This window comes from Staurois parvus, unplaced genomic scaffold (assembly GCF_062004578.1).
Source record: "Staurois parvus isolate SC_StPar_1 unplaced genomic scaffold, SC_StPar_1.0 ptg000486l, whole genome shotgun sequence".
Taxonomy (NCBI): domain Eukaryota; kingdom Metazoa; phylum Chordata; class Amphibia; order Anura; family Ranidae; genus Staurois; species Staurois parvus.
Window position 1 is genome coordinate 1,595,014 of NW_028318282.1, and position 22,165 is coordinate 1,617,178.

The 22,165-nt window shown below is 43.5% G+C and overlaps 1 protein-coding gene across 3 annotated transcripts in view; it reads left to right on the forward strand.

The window, feature by feature from the left end:
- LOC149452257 (NACHT, LRR and PYD domains-containing protein 3-like) overlaps positions 1–22,165 on the forward strand; it is a 123,797-nt gene that overhangs the window by 24,008 nt on the left and 77,624 nt on the right. For all 3 annotated transcript variants that reach the window (XM_089689579.1, XM_089689581.1, XM_089689580.1), the window contains exons 5-7: positions 7,385–7,450; positions 15,803–17,498; positions 19,766–19,930. In XM_089689579.1, the coding sequence (XP_089545705.1) occupies positions 7,385–7,450; positions 15,803–17,498; positions 19,766–19,930 (1,927 nt within the window). The remainder of the gene's footprint in view (positions 1–7,384; positions 7,451–15,802; positions 17,499–19,765; positions 19,931–22,165) is intronic.

Below are 22,165 nucleotides of genomic sequence, written 5' to 3' on the forward strand. Positions count from 1 at the left end.
TCAGGTATGACAGCGGACACTAGGTCACCAGGCATCAGGTCATTTGGCTTGCCAGCGGGCACCGCGTCATCTGGCAAGGCAGTGGGCACCGAGTCACCAGGTACGACAGCGGGCTCTGAGTCAATTGGCACGACAGCGGGCACCGGATCAGGTACCGGATCATCTGGATCAACAGCGGGCATCGAGTCAACTGGCCTAATAGGATCGTCAGGCTGGATCAGTTCATCATGCTGGGTAGAGGCATTAGGCCGAGTAGAGGCATCAGGCCGAGTAGAGGCATCAGGCCGAGTAGAGGCATCAGGCCGAGTAGAGGCATCAGGCCGAGTAGAGGCTTCAGGCTGAAGAGAGGCATCAGGCCGAGTACAGGCATCAGGCCGAGTACAGGCATCAGGCTGAGGAGAGACTTCAGGCCGCGTAGAGGCTTCAGGCCGCGTAGAGGCTTCAGGCCGAGTAGAGGCTTCAGGCCGAGTAGAGGCATCAGTCTGAACCACGGAAGGCAGGCTCACCGGTTTGGATACTGGCAGGATGGTATTGGTTGGAAAGAATTTTCGCTTTTTTCTGGTTTTAACTACTGGAGCACTGCAAGTAAACGCAGGTCTGCAAACGAATGGAGCAGCTGGAGACAGAGAAGAACTGGAGGATGGAACAGGAGAGGGAGCAGTTGCTACAGAGGGCTTTTTTACAGGGTTAAAGGCAGGATAGGTGCAGCGAGTGGGAACAGGGTACTGACATGCGGTAGATAGCCAAGTATACTGGGCTGTAACTGGAGGAGCTGGTGGGAATACAGGAGTAGAGTTAGAAGCAGGACTGGGTCTTTGTAAGCTGACTGAGGCTGGGTGCAACAAATCTGTCCATGTCTGCAGTAGGGGTTGAACAAAGCTGAGCTTACACAAAGTCTGTCTGGTCAATGACTGCACTGCGTTTATACAATCTCTCAGTGTCTGTGGTGAACATGTGGAATAACGCTCCAGAAAGTAACCCACATCATCCTCTAATAACCACACCAGGGACTCTACCTGGTCTGCACTAAATGGTGGCAAAAATTCATCCCTGCATTCGGGGGAACCAGATGAAACCAACTCTGCACAAACCTCAATCAATGGCTGCACCTCAGAGAACACTGTGCCCTGATCTACTAGAACATGAGCGAGCCGTATACATTCTAGCAATTCATCCCGGGTATACTCCTTCAGAGTTTGATAAGCATACTCCCTGTCATCAAACACTAGCAGATATAAATACTCAACCTCCTCAAGATCCATCCTTCCCATCAACAAGCCAAGATGGCTTCCCTGTGCAGCCACTTCTGGTCAGGATTGGCCTTGGTGTAATGTCAGGGCTCCCAGGTATGACCAGAGGTGTGTGACTGAAGCAGGGAAACGCAGACCTCAGATATGTTATAAACAATATAATTTATTAACACTAACAGTACAAACATAAATGCAGTGCAATACTAAAACATAATACGGTGCAAACAAACCAAACCAACCACCCACAGATAACAGTACATACAAGCAAGCGTCGTCAGGCAGGCCGGGTCAATATCAATTGGGCAGGTAGGTACAGGGGGAGCAAGCGGAGAATGGTCGGGGTCACAGGCCAGGTTCAGCAGGTAGCAAGCAGCATAGTACAGAGGGTCAGGCAGAGGGATGGTCCGGGTCACAAGCCAGGGATCAGAACAGGTAGCAAGCAGCGTAGTACAGAGGGTCAGACAGAGGGATGGTCAGGGTCACAAGCCAGGATCAGAGCAGGAGAAGTCAGCAAAGAAACAGGATGCAGGACAGATACAGGGCCCAGGACAAACACAACACCAAGTCAGAGTCTGCAAGTCTGGCCATCCCTTAAATACACCAGTATCATCAGTTCCAGGTGTTAGCTGGCTGAAAGGTTGAGTCTCTGATTGCTGGGAGCACCCGCTGGCCAGCCCTGGTACTGCAGATCAAAAGGCAGGTGAGTCCCACCATTGCTGGCCAGTCCATTCCTAACAGCGGGCATGGACCGAGCACACTTTGCTCTATGGGCGGTCAGGTGTAAAGGAACCGGATGTCCGTTTACACTTGAGTTCCCTTCGATCTGCCTAGATAGAGAGAAACGGATCCAATTCCATTTTTTTTTGTTTCAATAACGCATTATTGAGAACAACACAGAAACAGCAATATGTAATTTACAGCAGTTTCGTGATAACAGTAAGTCAAAAGGCAAATAATTGCCATACAAGGAGACACAACTCAGAATGGTGGACTATTTCAAGTGGTTAATAGGAAAATTATGTAAACAGTAACAATAATCAAACCTGTGTCAGGGCAGGAGCCGAGGAACGGACAGGCAGGCCTAACAATGTAACGCACTGGCTGACGACAACCACCACCCACAGACCGAAGTCCCTCAGGGCGCGGAGTCTAAGTCCCAGGCTGCCCTTCACCAGGGCCCCTGATGGTGGGGATGGACTTGACGCAGCCAGGAACCAGGTCGCGGCCCCCGAGACACCTCAGCTGCGGTAATGGCCGCCGCCAATGGCGTGTAGCTGGTGGAAGAGACAAAAGAGTAGTCAGACAAGCCAGGGTCAACAACAGCAGGACAAAACAGTACAGGACAGCAGACGAGAATCACAGGTCATGAGCCGGGTTCAGCAAAAGAGGGTCAGATCAAAGAAGAATACAAAGAATAGTCAAGTCACAAGCCAAATCAGATACCAGGAGAGTCACAAGAGTCAGAACAGAGTAATAGCGACACAAGTGCAAAGAGCATGTGCGGGCCACAGGCTTATATGTCATCAGCCACGCCCCTCTGGGGGATGGACCTCAGAGACCTGAAGGCATAAAAGGATTCCCACCATGCACAGCAGAATCCAAGATGGTCGCCAGCACATGGAGTAACATAACCTCAGGGAAAAGGTAGGACCTTGACAACCTGTGAGAGAGTCAGCTTAATAGTGGTAGAGACAGTAAGATTTCTGGAGCCTCGTGTTTACAAAAACAAAAAAAAAAAAGGGGGGGGGGAGATGACTGGGCGCAAGAGAGTCTCCAGGAAGACATGGTTATCCAGTAGGTGAAGGCCAATTGTTCTGTCTCTCCAATCTAAGCATTGATGTGTGATTTCTGTATCTTACAGTTGTGATGAGATAGCGATAACTCCAATCTTAGTTGAATATCACAGCCAGTGACTCAATACAAGGAATGCAGCGCTACATGCAATATTGAACCAAATAAACCTTTGTCACAAGGATATAAGCAATAGAAATGAGTCCACTATGGTATCATAATCTGAATTCCTCAGTCCACAATGAGATTTCTGACACTGTAGGTATAATCAGGTTTTCTGTTGTGGCGATATGAATAGATTGCCTACTCACCAGAAACACAATGTTACTGCGCATATCTGGATCACATGCATCCTGGGGTCCCGGATGAAGACAGCCCGGTGTTAGGATCCTCTGGTGGTCCCTCAATGGTGTGTGAGAAGGATACCGATCTGGTCTCAAAGTGCTTATTTCTCAGGTCTGCAGCAATGCCTGAAATACTGGGGCTGAGGTGTGGAGGCTCAGTGCCAGGTATGGAGAATGAAGGTGCTCATAGTGTAGTATTATAAACAATGGATTTATTGTGTTAAAATAAGAGCAATGCAATACATACATAAATGACTGCATATGATAAAAGGCTGCTGTGAGCAATAGTAAAAGCACCCAAAAAGCACTGAGCAGTACACATCAAATGTGTGGCGCCGGACCTCCTGATCCGGCGGCGTGACGTCAAGGTGTGCAAGGGCTCCTCCTAGGACCGGGCTGTCTTCATCCGGGACCCCAGGATGCATGTGATCCAGATATGTGCACTAAAAAAGGTTTATTTGGTTCGATATTTCATGTAGCGCTGCACTCCTTGTTTTATGATTCTATTTGAAAGGTTTTGTGGTTCCTTTTAGTGCATTGGTCGCTTTTCAGTTTGCCCCTCACTAACTTACATATAGTGACTCAATACAGAAGACATCTTGTAGATCTTGTGAAATTTATTCCATAAACTGCGAGAATCTTACAACAATGAACATCTGATAGATCAAAAGATCATAATGTGACCTGCTTGATGACATGAGGCTAGAAGCTGCAATGCCTTACTGGGAAAAGGGGAGGGCTATCTATACAGCATTAACTAAACCAGAGGAAGAGGAAAGGGAGGAGCAGAAACAAAATACAGAGAACACTTAAAGGCATTTGACAGTCAATATGACAGTCATGTGAAACATAACACCAACCCTTCCTATCTGGGGTATGTAGTGAGGGTACAGTTGGTTGTGGTTAATTTGGCCTCAGGTTAGGAGGAGCAAATTGTTAACTAGGGTAAAGGAGAGATGCAAGAGATAAAAAAAAAGAGGGGGAGGGGGTGGAGAGAGGACTCACCTAACTCCTTAGTTAATCTCTTCGGTGTGAGCCTTCCCCCATCCATCCTCTCCTGGGGAGAGAAAACTCAGAGAGGATACTAGGCTCATGGTAGCCCTACAAGGAGAGACTCGGACATACAAATTGTGATCATGAGCGGGCATACAGTTAAGAGGTAGAGTCCATCAGATCTTGGAATTGGTCAGTCGTTCGTTAGTGGCATTAACCATAATCATTGCAAAATAATTATGATATATCTTAGCATGCAAAGATAAATTCTGTAAAAGAAATTGTGCTGGGTTGTAGTCTAGGGTGTAGGTGGACACCTGGGAGATAATACGAAGAACCTCGGAGCAGTGGGCATGACCTCCAGATGTAAAAAAGCTTGTCAGACTCCTTAGCACATCTCCAGCAAAGATTGGGCGTCTCCACATGAAATTTGTGTATCTGAGCTTGGGTTTAATACCAGCATGACAAGAATCTGTAGCCATTTTCTTGAGTTGTGACGTTCACTGAGCCTTTGTGCGCATTAGTAAAACAAGTTCCCTGGTATCTGCGTTCATTTGCAAATATTTTCCCAGGCCTGGGAGGCCTTATTGGAATGTGTCGGTAAAGAGCATACTGTGGACATGCAAAATCACATGTCGTTAAGGCAAGGATCGACAGCATAAAAATTCAATAGGGGTGAAAGATCAAGAGACAGAGAACGATCTGTGTCTCATAGAAAATAGTGGACTTGGACATATGTCCAAAAGGGAAAAGGCAGTACATTGATTTGAGATGATAGAGTATCACGATCCCCTTACATTTTCTTGATCATTGATGTCACATGGGGTGGGGTCCCTGGGTGGCCCCGCCCCTTACATATTTAAGAACTGTCAAACCACCGAAGCAGGCAGACGGCCGGGGACCATCGTCAGGAGCTGAGCTTTTTTTTTTATTCTTTTTTCGGGTCGGCAGTGGACATGGTGATTGACGTTGGATCTACTGCAGGGGACATTCTTTAGTTTTTTATTTTAATAAAGGACTTGTCAAGGACCGTGTCCTGTCTTTTATCATACTACACTTTTTGTTTTTTTGTGAATGAGTAGTGGGCCCATGTACCCCATACTCATTCACATGGGGGGGCGGGATCTGGGGGCCCGCTTGTTAAAGGGGGCTTCCACATTCCGATAAGCCCCCTGTCCACAGACCCCCACAACCACTGGTTAGGGTTGTGGGGAAGAAGCCCTTGTCTCCATCAACATGGGGGCAAGGTGCTTTAGGTGGGAGCCCCCTGCCCCAAAGCACCCCCCCATGTTTAGGGCATGTGGCCTGGTATGGTTCAGGAGGGGGGGCGCTCGCTCGCACCCCCCTTTCCTGACCCACTGGGCTGCATGCTCAGATAAGGGTCTGGTATGGACTTTGGGGGGGACCCCCATGCCATTTTTTTTTAAATTTTGGCATGAGAGTTCCCATCAAAATCCATACCAGACCCAAAGGGCTTGGTATGGATGGGAAGAGAGTCCCCACATTGTTTTTTTATTTATTATGGTGCCGGTTTTTAAAAGTAATTACTGCTTTTGTTTTCTTCACTATAGCTCAGAAATTCAACTGTCACTTTCCCCCCAGCTAAAAGAAACAGTTTCCTTTCAGTTTATTTCCCTGAGTTAAAAGAAACAATGTTTCCTTTTAGTTTCTTAACTCCAGGGAAAGTGACAGCTAATTCTGTGAGCTATAGTGAAGGGAAAAAAAAGCCGAGAATTGCATTTAAAAATTGGCACTGACATACACTTCGTATTGTGCAAAAAAATCGTAAAAAATTTGTAAACCGAGGCATTATTTTTAATGGATTTTCATTTACTAACCGAAAATTACGTTAACCGAGGAGTTTGTAAATCGAGGTACACCTGTATATAACATTTTTGTTCTTGGGTATTAATACACTTTAAAGTGTTACTAAACCCACAACAGTAAAATCAGTCTGTATATGCAGTAAAGCATTCTTGTTATACTCATTGTGGAACCTAAGGGGTTAATCCACTGCATTGTGTAAAAAGGCTGTTTGATCCTTTCTTCTCATGCTCAGTTTGGTGTGTAATACTAGAGAGTTTTTTTTGTTTCTTGGGAGAGTGCATGTGTTCAGCACAGGGCCAATCAGCATTGTCCAGACAGAGGTCAGGGGTTTTGCATCCTCCTAATGCAGAAAGAAAACTCCTCCTACAAGCTTTAACCAGTGGTGGGCTGGACACTGATAGAAGTCACAAGACTGCTCTAACTGCTGATGAGAAAAGGTATTTAGCAGTTTATATTTACTAAAATAATTGCATTTCCATGTTCTGTGCAGGGGCTGACTGGCCATTTAGAAACTCGGGCACTGCCCGAGGGCCCGGGGTCAGTGGGGGGCCCCATGAGATGCCCCTGGTACCTTTTTCATAGGCTTTTTGAGTTTGGGCAAGGACACAGGGGCCCCATGATCCCCTATTGCCTGGGGGGGGCCCATGAGTTGTCAGTCCGCCCCTGGTTCTGTGTACTGTGGGAGACCAGATATAGTGAATGCAGGGTCCTGGGTTTAGTGACACCTTAAATGACAAAATATTATAGCAATGAAATACTATATGTTTAATACACTTATTCAGAACACAATCTTAATCAACTGACATTGTTCACACCATGGTGCATCGGCACAGCAAAATCAATTGTTTTTTATGTGACCTGTTCTCACCACAACACTAGTATCACATGCAATTATTTTCTGTGCAGGAATCTTCAATGCATATAAAACACATTGAAGCGTGCATGAAAACTGATGGAAACTGACATGCAGATTTCACTTACAGAGACATCAGTTTTTCTGCATGTATGATGTGAACAAAGCCTCAATATTTATATACAGTCAAAATATGGAGAACTTTGACATTGTAAATGTAACAGGGGTATTCAGTTATATTCTACAGTTCAGACATAACATGATTCTAATGTGTAGTTTTGTGTATGTGAAAGGTCAGACCTGTCATCTTATATTCCACTCCTTAGGTGATTGTCTGGTGGAGCAGATTCTGCTGGACGAATATGGACACTCACTGACCCCGGAGTTGGCAGGTAAGGAGGGCTGCAATTTACACATTCGTGTCACTCTAAGAACCTAATATTTCTGCATCTAAAACTAGGGTGGCATCGATACCAATACTGGTGATACTAAGCATTTGCATGAGTATCGGTATTCGTGCAAATGCTCCAAAACCTAAAACAGATACCTTTAGGCTTGGTTCTTTCAGCTGTCAGCAGGATTCAGTCAGCTGAATTGCAGATAAAAAAAAAAAAAAAGCGACAACAAAAAAAAATGCCGGCAATTACTGGTTATTAACTACTCACCCTCCAGTGATTTACTCCCCATTCCTGGCAAGGCCATTTTTTGCGATACGACGCTGCATTACTTTAACTGACAATTTCAAGATCATGCAACACTGCACCCAAATTAAATTTATCTCCTTTTTTCCCCACTCAAGTGAAGATTTCTTTCGGTGCCTCTGTGTTTTTTATTTTTTGTACTATAAACATATCCAGCAAAAATATTTAAAAATCTAATTTCACCATAAATTTAGACTAAAATGTATTCTGCTCCATGTCATTGCCAAAAAATCCCAATACATGTAAATTAATTGGTTTACGTGAAAGTTGTAGCATCTACAAATGGCAGTATAGATACTGATATTTTTTTTTTATATACTAGTAATGGAGGCGATCAGCGAGTTATAGTGGGACTGCTGCGGGTATTCTAACTGCCACCCCCAGTGACACTAATACAGTGATCAGTGCTAATAAAAAGCACTGACACTGTACTAATGACACTGGGCAGGAAGGGGTTAACTTCTGGGGTGATCAAAGGGTTAGCTGTGTGTGTTTTACTTTGTAAGCAAGCTGCTTTGCATTGCTCTGCTATGCAGAGCAATACACAGCAGTATGCTGGTGCTGACAAGGAAAAGATCTGTATTGTTTACATGCAGACATCTCTCCTGTCAGTGTTCCTCGGTGATCACCTGGTGCCGGCGGGGAATCTCCAGCCGGGACCCGGTGATCGACAACTGTAGCCACCAATGGAGGCACGGACGTGTGTGTGTGTGTGTTTTTTTGCTGAGCCTTGCTGCTCTCTAGCAGTAGTTCTGCTATAAGGCGGTAGGGAAGCAGTTAAGGAGCAGGCGAAACATCCTGGCAATTGGAGCTGGCAAAAAGGAGAAAAAAAACAGCCTGACAATGTTTATCAACTACATTGCTCAGCTAAAACAAAAAGGTAAAAAGAAACCTTGATCTTTAGATGAATTTACAGAAAGATACAAAATGAAACAAAGGGATGAATTTCAATCTGCAGATGAAGTCAGTTAAAAACAACCTGTCAGGCAAAAAAAAAAGTTTTTGGTTTTCTTTTTAATTAAATGTTACTCTGTTTAACCCCTTATTAACCATTGACTCTAATCAGTGTTAATTAACCTTTTATTCTCCTTCTCTATTTATAAAATAGAAGTGAACAAAAAAAAAATCAGCAGAAAAATAATAAAAACCTATTAATGATTAAAACTTTCTTTTTGTTTGCGTTAATATTTTTACACCTTTTAACATATATTTACATGTTTCAAATTGAAAAAGTGCAAATTTGAAAAAAAGCAATTTAATTTGTAAATAACTTTGCAATGCTTTGTACCAGAATCATAAATGTAGTGTAATTTTAAACAGGACAAATTACAGAATAAAATGTACATCTTTTATGTGCAGTAACACTATTTATTTTTAAATGAACACTGCTCACAAAAAGAAAAAAAAAGTGTGTTTTTTTTTTTTAGTTTAGCTTTGTTATATTTGATTTTCTAAGGATTGCAAAAAAAAAATATAACTGTTGCAAGACAATATTAATGAAAAGAAAGCCTTATTTGTCTTTACAAAACAATATATGTATTATGTTTTTATCTTAAAGTGTTACTAAACCCACAACAGTAAAATCAGTCTGTATATGCAGTAAAGCATGCTTGTTATACTCACTGTGGAACCAAAGGGGTTAATCCTCTGCATTGTGTAAAAAAGGCTGATCTTTCCTTCTCTGACTCTGTTCAAATGCGTACGCTGATAAGACAGACTGAACCGTGCCCTTCTGCACATGCTCAGTTTAGTGTGTATTGCGAAAGAGGTTTTTTTTCTTGGGAGAGTGCATGTGATCAGCACAGGGCCAATCAGCACAGTCCAGACAGAGGTCAGGGGTTTTGCATCCTCCTAGAGAAAACTCCTGCTACAAGCTTTAACCAGTGCTCAGCTGAAGTCACAAGACTGTTCTAACTGCTGATGAGAAAAGGTATTTAGCAATTTACATTTACTAGAATAATTGCATCTCCATGTTCTGTGGAAGACCAGATATAGTGAATATAGGGTCCTGGGTTTAGTAACACTTTAAGTAATGACAGTTATTGATGAAAAAACAGGCCCATAGCAGATATATAAACATTGCTCTGATCCATAGGGGGTGAACACGTGTGAGAACCAAAGTGGTTAGGAAGTGGGGCCGCCATGTCCATATCAACCAATCACTCATTCAGTTGTCAGTGGGGTGTAAACAAAATATTTGCCGGCAGGTATTGGTAATTGGTATCTGCTAATACAAAGTAAAAAAAAAAAAAAGTATTGGTACCCCTACTCACTGTAAAAAATGGTATTGGTGCATCTCTATCTAGAACATGGCCATACAGGAAAAGAGTTGCCTCCATCCACGATGGAAACAGACGATTCTGAACAGCTAATTTTGTAGACTGAAAAAGAGATGACTACCATACAAATCCGTAATATCTCAAAGGTTTCTGTAGATAAAAACAAACCATGCAGCTTTGTCTAAAGGTGATATTGCCCTTGCTATAGGTGTAGGCTATTTACATACCTCATAAAGCCTGACCTGAAAACTCCCAGGATGTTGCTGAGGCCTAGTCATTACTGCTCATCCCCACCAGCACATGAGTCAATACTGGAACAAGAGAACCCCCCTTTTTTGGGACATTAACGGAAGACGCTTAATAAGGTGGATCATTAAAAGATAATCATTCTTTATTAGGCATACAAAAACCGTAACACAATAAAATAGACCAGTAGGTCAATAAAAACATCTGGTCTTTACATGAGATGTGATATAGAATTCTACTGACAATACATCATAACTGTACCAAAATGCAGATAAATCTGTACCATACATATACCGCCAATCAATAAGCATAGCTTGGTCAGTTTGAGTATGTTCCTCAATAAGTTTCAAATCCCAACATGTTTTGGAGAAATAACTTCTTCAGGTTGAGAAAACTGGTACATCAATTCTAAAACATAACATACAAAGATCAAAAAGCAGTAGTCATATAGAACAAGCCAAACAGACAAATATATGTGTAATCCTAAACCAAAAACACGCATAATATAAGCTTACATAATCAATGAAGATAGTGTTACACATAGGAATAGCACGGGTTAAATCCCAAAAAGCCGAGATCTGTCAGCGTCCCCAGGGAGCCGCAGGACTTTAGGTCCACCAAACTGCCACAAGAATCCACAATGTTCCCACAGATTGCATAAGCAGGTCTGTAAAGTATAAAACATATGCATGCTACAAAGATAAATACAAGTAGTCTATTAAGGACTCCAAGGTCATAAGAGGAACAGTGGTTCTTACCCACCGTTAGATATAATATAGCCAACTGAAAAGCTCCAAAAATCATAATAGTCATCATAATAGAGCCCATCTTGGACAGGATAAAAGACAAAAAGAAGGAAAACAGCCTGCAACAGACCTAATAAAAAAGGGAAAGCTTACCAGTTTCAAATCAAGTGTGATGCCATCGCCTAAGCAATTGCATGTCAATGGAAAGAAAGTAGATTGGCACGTTGACAAAACTTGATAATAATTGATATTTTCCCCTTCTGCATCACAGATGTTCTTCCTTTTTTTTTTTTTCACATTTTCTTTTATTCTTTACTGCTGTGGCCGAAAAAAAAAAGTTGCCCTATTTTCTATTAAAATAAATAAATAAAACAGTTTATAGTGCACCAAGCACATACATATTGCACCCAAGCACTAAAATCCCATCCCACACTCAAAAATAGTTACACAAATCCCCTAAAAGAATCCCTATCAAGTCTGAAAGGCCAAGAAGGAGAGACAGATGCTCACGGGCAGCTAAGAGAGGGCAAGCAGCCTCTATGTTAACAGTGAAAAGTGGTGGTTGTGGACATGGTGTATGCTCTGCAGGCAGGGCACACTTGTCTTGTTTTCTGGTTCTACCCGTGTTATTGAGCTACAGCATGCAGAAGAGGTGGTGGAGTACATAACTAAGCCAACCTCATCCTCCGTCACCCAGGCTCATACTATTTTACCTTCCACCGCAGCTGCCAAAGCACTCTTCCACAGGCTCCTTCCGTTGCCCCACTATTATGCATGGAGGAGTTACTAGAATTATTTGATCATAGTGTCAATTAAATGCTGCTGGAGAATGCACAGCAATTTGAAAGCTCCGATGTTGGTTCCCAAAAAAAGGAAAGGAGTGACGTGAGCCTAGATAGAGGGGGTGCCAGTGAGGGAAGAGAAATTGGCAGTCATGTTACCCCAGCCAGAGCACATTGCCAGCATCTGCAGACTTGGAGACCTTTCCAACTGAGCATCTGCTGGGTTACCAGGTGTTGAGGATGGATCACTGGCCAGAACATGCTCAATATGCCAACGAGCTACTTGCCTGTCCTGCATTCAGCGTGCTTTCTAAATAGACATTCAGTGCTGCTGGAGGTTTTGTGATGGATAAAAGAATGCATCTGTCCACAGACTCAAAATAAATCAGCCCTGGATCAATAGCAACTACCTTGCCCTTGATGCTGATGTAACTGATTAAATTTGTTAAGGATCTAGAATCCCTTGAAGACTGCCTATGCTGCCTATTCTATTCCTGCATCCTGATTTTGCTAGCTTCCAACAATCTTTTTGGTTTAGGTCACCACCAACACCCAAGGCCCAATTTTTAACTGCAGGGCCCATGCCTATGCCCAGCAAGAGTAACTGTGAGGGGTTACAGTGTTCAGGCACCACCAACACTCAAGGCTTTATTTTTCTACACCTTTTTGACAGGTGCATCTAATTTAAATTTTTCACCATTTTTTCTCTAATTAACAATTTTTAAATGCAGGGCCAATCCTGCACCCAGCAATAGTAACTCTGAGGAGATACAATGTTCAAGCACCACCAAAACCTTAGGCCCAATTTTTCTGCACCTGTATGACAGGTGCATAATAATTAGAATTTTTAGAGCAGGGACCAATCCTGCGCTCGTCAAGCAGGTTTACGGTGTGAAGGCACCACCAACTGTTCAGACTTCATGGAGGTACATAAATTGTCTATACCAAGGGCATTATTCAACTTTAGTCTAAGCTGCACAGTTTGTTTTTATCTAGAGATGCACTTTATCTACAAAGCCAGTTTTTGGTAAAGATGAACTAACCCTTTGAATGAAAAGTTTGATGAGAAAGAGTGTCTTTGTGACATCTTTGAGAAGTCTTGTGAGAAATATAGTAATCCATTATCACCTCCCTAAGAAAGATGTGAGAGAACATTAATGATAAAGAGAATAAATTCATCACTCAATAATACAATACCTATCAGCAAACTGAGAAAATACATGCAAAAAAATTACATATCATATTACAGTATCCCAAATTTGCCCCACTATTACCTACTAAAAAATAACTTAGAATACTCATTATATAATGTAACAGTTTTATATCCAGGGCTTTTGTCCGGGCCACCTTTGGCAGTAGCCCTGTGCGCACTGCTATTGTGCACAAAATAGCAAAGGGCAGCTGCTGAGAGGTGAGCAAATGGGGACAGTGGAGGGGTGGGAAGGATTGTGTGCAAAGGTGAGAACTGTTCTAGTGCAGAGATGAGAGCTGGAGAAGATGGCTGCAGAGCTTAACTGCTGAGGAGAAGGGGTTGGGGGTTTACAGAGAAAAGGGTGCAGAGGAGAGCTTTGGATGGGGGTTCAGAATCGCACTCCCTGCATAGCACATATTTGAACCATGCACTTTTTGCATAAGACACTCCTAAACCCTGCATTCTTAGCGTAACACGCTCCTGAACCCTGCATTCTGAGCGTAACATGCTCCTGAACCCTGCATTCTGAGCGTAACACACTCCAGAACCCTGCATTCTGAGTGTAGCACACTCCCAAACCCTGCATTCTGAGTGTAACGTACTCGCAAACCCTGCATTTTGAGTGTAACGTACTCCCAAACCCTGCATTCTGAGTGTAACGCACTCCTGAATTCTGGATACAATTCATTTTGCAACATCTTATGAAAGATTCAGTCCAAACAATTAGCCAGTAATTGTAGATTTTGGGACACGCTAAGAAATCATTCTACAAGTACAAATTCCCTGTTCTAAAGTGAAAAATAAAACAAAATATAAAAATATTCAAAGTAAAATTCATACAAAGTCCCAAAATAGTCCACCACTTTGTGTAAAATGTGTTAAAATAGTGCTTCGGGAAGCCAATATTCTCCAAATTAGCCCAGCTGGTGATGTGTTGTGAATCCCAACCCACTCACCAGACCCGTATGCCTCACATATATTATGTTCGGCATAAATGTCAGGAATGGACTTGCCAATAATGGTGGGACTCGTCTGCCTTGTGGGCTGCAGTACCAGGGCTGGCCAGCGGGTGCTCTCGGCAATCAGAGACTCACCCCTGCAGTCAGCCAAACACCTGAAGCTGATTGCAGGGGTTGTATTTAAGGAATGGCCAGGCTCACAGTCAGGGCCTTGGTGTGTGTTTTTTCATGGGCCCCTGTATCTTGTATCCTGTGTTCCTGTTTCTGCCTGACTTGTTGCCGACCCTGCCTGATCCTGACCTCTGCTGACTTTTCCTGTTTGATCCCTGGCTTGTGACCCTGACCATTCTCTGCCTGACCCTCTGCACCGCGCTGCCCGTGAGTTACTGAACCCAGCTTGTGACCCCGACCACTCTCCAGCCTGTTCCTGGTACTCCGTTTGCTACTGACCCGGCCTGCCTGATGACTCTTGCATTGTATGTATTGTTATCTGTAGGTGGTTTGGTTTGGTTTGTTTGCACTGTGTTTATGTTTAGTTTTGCACTGCGTTTTGTATTGTTAGTCTTAATAAATCATATTGTTTATACCATATCTGAAGCCTGCGTTTCCCTGTGTCAGTCCACACACCTCTGGTCATACCCGGAGCCCTGACAATAAAGCACTTTGGATTAATATCTTTTCCCCAATACAGTAATGCCTGCTGTTCCACTCTATTATTTACGTTTTGAATGTTCCAAGAAATGTGGTAAGCGGTACACAAGAAACCAGAGGGTGAGGCTGCAATTTGAATATATTTTAAGTGCACACATATAATGAGTGCACTTGTCTTCACTTAACTCTTACTCTTCCATACCTGTATACAGAACGAAGGGCCCTGGAGGGGCAGATCTGCTCCAGTTTCTATGGGAGACTGATCATGGCTGAAGACATGCAGACAACATTTCCCTCTCTGCAAGAGGCTATCTCACCTGCCTCATGTACACACTTAATGATAGGCTGCTAAAGAAACCTTTGTTACCCTTAGTAACCACTTGTGTCTTCACACTGTACTAACTCTTCCCTATTGCTTACATTACACCCCTTTAGGTAGGGTTCACACTAGTGTGGGTGGAATGCACTGCGGGACCTGCACTTCGCCCCACAGTTGCAACCAGCCACACAAAATGTGGAACCCTCGATCAGGTGCCTTTAACTTTAATGGCACGCTGCCCACACTGGAAAATGTAGTTTATTGCAGTTTCCAGTGCAAGCTGTAATTTTTGGAAGGTGCAGGGACAGTCTTCCTACATTTTGTGAGGCTCGGTAGCCTATTCAAATGAATAGGCTGCCATTCCATGGCCTGCAAAACGGCACTGAGTAACTGCAGACCAAGCAAAGGCAAAATTTCAGGTAACAGTTCAGAATAAAGTGCAAATATTCCCTAACATCCCTAGTCCCTAACTAAGGCTTGTGGCTGCCCCAGCATACTTGCAAGGGAAAGAGTCCATCTTTGGCAAAGTCCATCTTTAGCAGAATCCAGGAAATTGCATCTTCAGGTAGGACTGCAAGTTCCAGTCTCCTGAATCTTGCTTCCTCTTATACAGACTGTGTGTGATTTCTCCCCCACTCCACTCTCCTCTGGATCCAGGCCCCTCTGTCCCAGTACAGGAGATTCAGATCCAAGAAAAATCCACCAAGATGGAAAACCCGGGATTGCAGTTAACCCCTAACTTCCCACCGAGGCAGCAGTAAGCTCTACTTGCCTACAAATGTATTTGTTCCAATGTGCTGCTGATAAAAAAAAGAAATATTTAGCACTGTTTTAATCTGAGTTATAAAATATTTAAATTATTTAAACAGATATTCATAAAGACCACAAACAACATCTGATGGAGAAGACTGAGACTCTAGCGGAGCATAGACCTCCGGGAACTACCCTGGAACCACAAAGATTCCTCATCAATGAGCGTTATGTGAACCTGATTGTAATCTCCACTGATCAGTTTAGACAACGTCCTCAGCATGAGCTAATACAGACTGGGGAAAAACATGAGGAATGCTTGAACAAAATACAAACTGGACTGGAACGCATTTCCTCCAAAAAGCTGTTCCGATGGAGTCACCAGTCACAATGTGTACCACATGCAGTAATGGTGAGTGGAGTTCCAGGAATAGGGAAGACCACACTGATGCAGAAGTTTGTCTATGACTGGGTGACCGGAAAACACTACCAGAGATTTGCTTTTGTCTTCTTCTTCAGATTCCGAGACCTTAATAGACTGGGATTGGTCAACTTGGAGGAGATGATTCTCCATCAATATCCACATCTGGAGGGTCAGATTGGAGATATTTTACAACATCCAGAGAGGCTTCTGTTTATTTTTGATGGATTAGATGAAAGTATTTACCAAATGGATTTCATATCAAGTAAACTGTCCAATCCAAAATACAGAACACATTTTGGTGAGATTCTGAACAATTTGGTGAGGCAGAGTCTTCTCAATGGTTGTTCTGTACTGATAACAAGCCGTCCAACCAGACTAGCATCAGTTGATACTGGTGTATTCCAGAGAATAGCGGAGATCATGGGATTTCTCCATGAAGACCGACTAATCTACTTTAATAATTTCTTTGGAAATAAGGAATTGTCAAAAAGGGCTTTTCATTATGTGCAGGAGAATGACACGCTGTACACTTTCTGTTATATCCCATCATACTGCTGGATCATCTGTACAGTGTTATCAATGTGCTTTAGAGCCCAACCAACAAATTCTGATCAGTTGATGACATTATTGCCCAAAACAGTGACACAACTCTTTGTAACTTTTGTCTCCAATATTCTGGCCAATCACAGCCAGAATAAAGATGGCGGTCACACTGCCCAGAAACTTCTGACATCTGTTGGGTGGATGGCAGAACATGGAGTCATGAATCACATGATTGTATTTGATGAGCGTCATCTGGAGTCATTCAATCTAAGAAATGATAAACATCTCTTTTCTTCTTTTATGATGGAATCTGGTCAGCCTCCCGATGTGGATTACACCTTCTTACATCTCACTCTTCAGGAGTTTTTTGCTGCTTTAGTTCATTTTATTAACTATAGTCCTGACAAGTTACAGGAAACACTTGACAAGGCTGAATCTTACAAAGATGGCCGTGCTGAAATACTCCTCCGTTTCCTCTGCGGTCTCTCAGATTCTTCTACTAGATCCATGTTAAAGCCTCATGTGGGAGAGTTGTCTACCAAGGCTGCCAGAGATGTCATCACCTGGATCCACAGAAAAGATGGCAAACCAAAAGAACACAAGAGAGCACTCCTGAATGTATTCTACTACCTCCATGAGAGCAGGAATAAGGCTCTGGTGTCACGATGTATTACATCAAAAGCAGTTGACATCATTGATGTCCCCCTCACCCCTCTGGACTGCTCTGTGCTGTCTTATATCCTTCAATCCTGCAGAGAGACAGAAGAAGTCCATCTAAATTCGTGTAAAATTCAGAGTGAAGGATTGAGAAAACTTATACCAGCTTTACACACCATCAAGAATCTGATGTAATATGAAAAATGGATAATCACATTTCTGTGTTAAATTGAAATTATCAGATGTTTATTTAATGTGGTATTAAAACAAAAAATGTAATATCATTTTTTACCAATCATTAGATTAGATATTGGTGGTTGCATTAGTTTTCTTTTTCTAGGCTTTTTTCCTCTGTTTTTACCTGTTGATCCAGCCAGTAACACACCTCCTGTCTTGGGCCCCTTTCACACAGACGGACTGATCCGGTCCGCCTGTCAGTTTAGGCAGGCCCAATCAGTACCCCTCTTGGCAGTTATGGAGCAGCAGATTTCAACAAACACATGTCCATTGACACCATGCCACATCCAATCCGATCCTGTGCGCTAAAAACAGATGGATGGGGGTCTGTTCCCCATCTGTCTGGTGGAATGGATGGCAGCCGGATGGAAACAGACAAGCGTTCCGTTTCCATCCAACCGCCCAATAGAGAACAGCAGGCTGTGTCTGCTCTGCATAAGTGGAATGGACACGGACCTGTCATTCACCTGCTCAGTGGGGATCAGCAGACAGATTCCCCACTGAGCAGGCGGATATGTTGCTGGAGTCTGCTCCATGTGAAATTTGCCTTAGGGTATAAACTCTGGATGATGGAGCAACAAAGACACCTTTGGACAGCAGCATTGTTAGTCATGGGGAAGGGGAGTGTTACAGTGTCTAAATCTGCTAGTCCATCTAACAGACTGAAGCCAAACCCCAACTAACACTCTTTAAACAGTTACAGAGACAGTTTTTTTCTTTTAAGATAATGGTTTTACATAAATAAATAATGTGCTAAACGGTTTGACCCAACCCTCTGCTACAATTTTAGGACAGCATGTTCTTTCATAAAACAGACTTACTGGTCAGATTACCATGCCAAAAAAGAAAACTAATTAAGCCACCACATCTAAGAATTGGTAGGTTGCAATATAATACATTTGTAATCAATATGTAAATATGCACATCAATCCACATATACTGTGAAATATCACTCAATATTAATCCCAATATAATACATAATATGTCCATAAACTTCCATAAAAATCCAAATAATAGTATCCATTTTCAATCCATGCGTGCACATGTAATATAAATGATTCCACTTGCCCAGTGCTGTAAATGACACTCTTTCACACTCAGTGTGAAATTTACTCCACCTCTAAGTAAATTTTAGGTGTGCCCCCTCATCTTCATGGATTGACCTAAAATATAGGTCATAGTGAGCCTTCCCTTTCCAGGGTAATACTGGTGGACCCTCTGGCTTTGGCAGGTACTCCACTTGCCCTGGTAGTTCCGCCACTATATCTATCTCTATAATTACCTATCCAGTGACAGCATTATCTAGTCCACACACCTTATCAGCATCACTCAGTTGCTGCATCTTCACTGGCAATGGAGATTCTTCAGCGGGGGGGGGGGGGAACAACAGCAGAGTCCCTACTATGGCATGTTGTGTCTCTTTTTAAGAATCAACAAGCCTCATCAGTAGTCCCTCTCAAGCTGATCCCAGCAGAGACCAAGTCTAACCAGCCGGCTCCAAAACTGAACATGCACATTTCCGAAGCCAGACGATTAGTAACCTGCTGTGTTCGGCTCGAGAGGGGATGGGGGGCGGTCCGCTGGTCAGGTGCCCCAAGGAGGGGGCATGGCGGAGGGGACAAATGTAGTTTTTAATGTACACTTTTCTGTTTACACACAGCAGAAAAATGCCCTTTCTTTCTGGAAACACTGCTTGGGGCCTCCCACAGTGGTGGAACACCAGGGCCCGGTCACAATTGCAACCTTTGCGACCCTAGTAGCTCTGCCACTGCCTACCACCCCTGTTGCTGCATCTTCCCCATCACCCTTTTTAATGCAACCTCCAGTAACAGTATTCTTGCCACTTCAATGAGACTCCACCTATAACCTTAATGACTTCACTACCCCGGGTGTCACCCAGCACCTCTGTCACCATACCATCAACTGTCAACCAACACCAATATCACAGTACCCCCTGCTCTCCACCACCACTTCTATCACTGTACCCCAATGTCAGCAAGCACCCTCAGAACTGTATGTCCCATTGTCACCCATAACCTTTGCCACTTTATCCCCCACTACTCCCCAGCAACCCTGTCACTGTACCCCCTACTGTATGGCCATGTCAATGCACCTCCCTGTGAACCAGCACACATGGATGACAATATTGGGGTGTCTACTCCATTCATTCCTGGGGGAGAAATTAATTTTCTTCTGGTAATAGTCTTCTCTTCTTCTACAGTTTGTATGATAATCACTTGACAGACAGTTCCTGCCCCCACCTGGCATCTGGAATAAGAAATAACCAGACACTGAGGACACTGAACCTGTCTGAGAACAATCTGGAGGGTCCTCATTTCAGTGATCTGATGGCAGCTCTGACAACAAGCCGGATAGAGGAATTACAGTGAGTATAACAAGACTGACTGAGACAATAATATTCTGGGACAGTTTGACATTTAGCCACATAAAATGAAAAGATATTATAATATAAAATCTCCATTAACCACTTGCCCTCCAGAGGATTTACCCCCCTTCCTGACCAGGCCATTTTTTGCGTTACGGTGCTGCATTACTTTAACTGACAATTGCACTGTCATGCAACGCTGCACTCAAATTAAATTTACATCCTTCCCCACGAATTGAGCTTTTGGTGGTATTTGATCGCCTGTTCTTTTTTTTATTTTTTCTCTCAAAAAAAGATTGACAATTTTGAGAGAAAAACAATATTTTTGACTAAACGTGTCCAGTAAAAAATAAAAAAAACCCAACATTTTGTTATAAATTTAGGCCAAAATGTATTCTGCGACATGTCTGTGCTAAAAAAAATCCCAATACATGTAAATTAATTGGTTTACGTGAAAGTTGTAGCATTTACAAATGGTCCTATATATACTGGGATTTTTTTTTACTAGTAATGGCGGCGATCAGCGACTGCGGGACTGTGGAAAGCATTTTGACACTGGGGGGAACTAACTTGGTGTCACTGACATCTCCATTTACACCAATACAGTGATCAGTGCTAATAAAAAGCACTGACACTGTACTAATGGCACTGGGTAGGAAGGGGAGAGATGCTCAGTAATCACCGGGCACTGGAGACTAATCACCGACTAGGACCAGGTGATTGACAGCCACGGCGATGCTTGCCCTCTACTCAAAATGGCAAAATCATGTAAATGTGTGTGTATATATATATATATATATATATATATATATATATATATATATGTGTGTGTGTGTGTGTGTGTGTGTGTGTGATTTTCCGCACCCATTAACTGTGTGCTGTTTTACTGTGTGCTTTCTACTGTCAGCACACTGCTTTGTATAGCTCTCATACAAAGCAGTGTGCAGGAGCTGGCAGGGGACAAAACTGTATTGTTTGCATACAGGTCTCTCCACCATCCGTAATACTCAGAGATTGCCGGGTGCAGGTGGGGAATCACCGGCCGGGATCTAGTGATTGACAGCCGAGGCTGCGAATGGCGGTACAGGTAGGGCACACGCACCCCCTACCTGGAGATGCAAAATCAAGTATATATATGTGATTTTGCACACCCATACCACCCTGTAGCAGTATATCTGCTATAGGGCGGATGAGAAGTTGTTAAATAGTCAATCCCAAACTGGTTAATTATTGAAACTTATCTGTCACATACCCTGGTTGTAGTCTGAGTTGACGAGAGGGCTTCCCTTGTGACTCTGGTCCAAGCACCCCTGAATGTGGTGATAGAGGTACAAGGCTCAAAGAAACAGGTGCCGATAGCTTGATAGCAGGTGACTGCCACAGTCAGGGATGTAATCAAGGTGAGCCAGGGTCATACACCATGAAACAGTGGTGTGGTCAGGAGGCAGGCTGGGGTTGGTACCAGATTAGAAAGCAATGTGAAGTCCAGTAGCAAGCCGAGGTCTGCACCAGATCAGGCAGAGAAAAGTCATGGGCAAGCCGAGGTCTGAATCCAGAATCCACAGAGCAAGGTTAGGAACAAGCTGGGTTAGCAATGGAAGATCAGTTAGCACAAACAGGAACAAGGACCACAGAAGGCTTAAGAACATCCAGCATTTAGTACACAGCAGAATGTCCTGTAAATAGGCAGCTTGGCGCCAAAGCGGGAAGACATGGGTGGCGATGAGCAATGGCGCAGAGAAATACGCCTATGCGTCAGTGCATGCTGGATTAGCCTGGACTTGTCTGTGTGCTGGTGCACGAGCATTAGCTGCAAGGGAATCAGCAGTAGCTGCACTAGAATTAGCATTAACTGTAGAAGAATTAGCCTTAGCTGCACTAGTTTCCTGAAATTATCACACTTATTGGCTATGAAAATGTGCTGTTTTCTTCTAAAACTGTGTATGCAGTCCTGGGTCCAAAAGGGTGTAGGTCTTCCAATCCTTCATAGTAATCTGGACCAAGCAAGAATGGTCTTTCCTGTTCAGACCTTTTGCACATTTCTATCACACCCCAAAGATTCACAAGAATGCCAATGTCACGGATCTCAAGTTTCTCCGCGGCGCACGGGTCTGCGCATGCGCAGAATCCCGATGCGGACAAGCGTGCAGGTGATAGGACATAGGCGCCCGCGGCAACAGTTACGGCCGCGCACGCGGTTGCGCACCTGGCACCAATGACAGCACAAGGCGCACT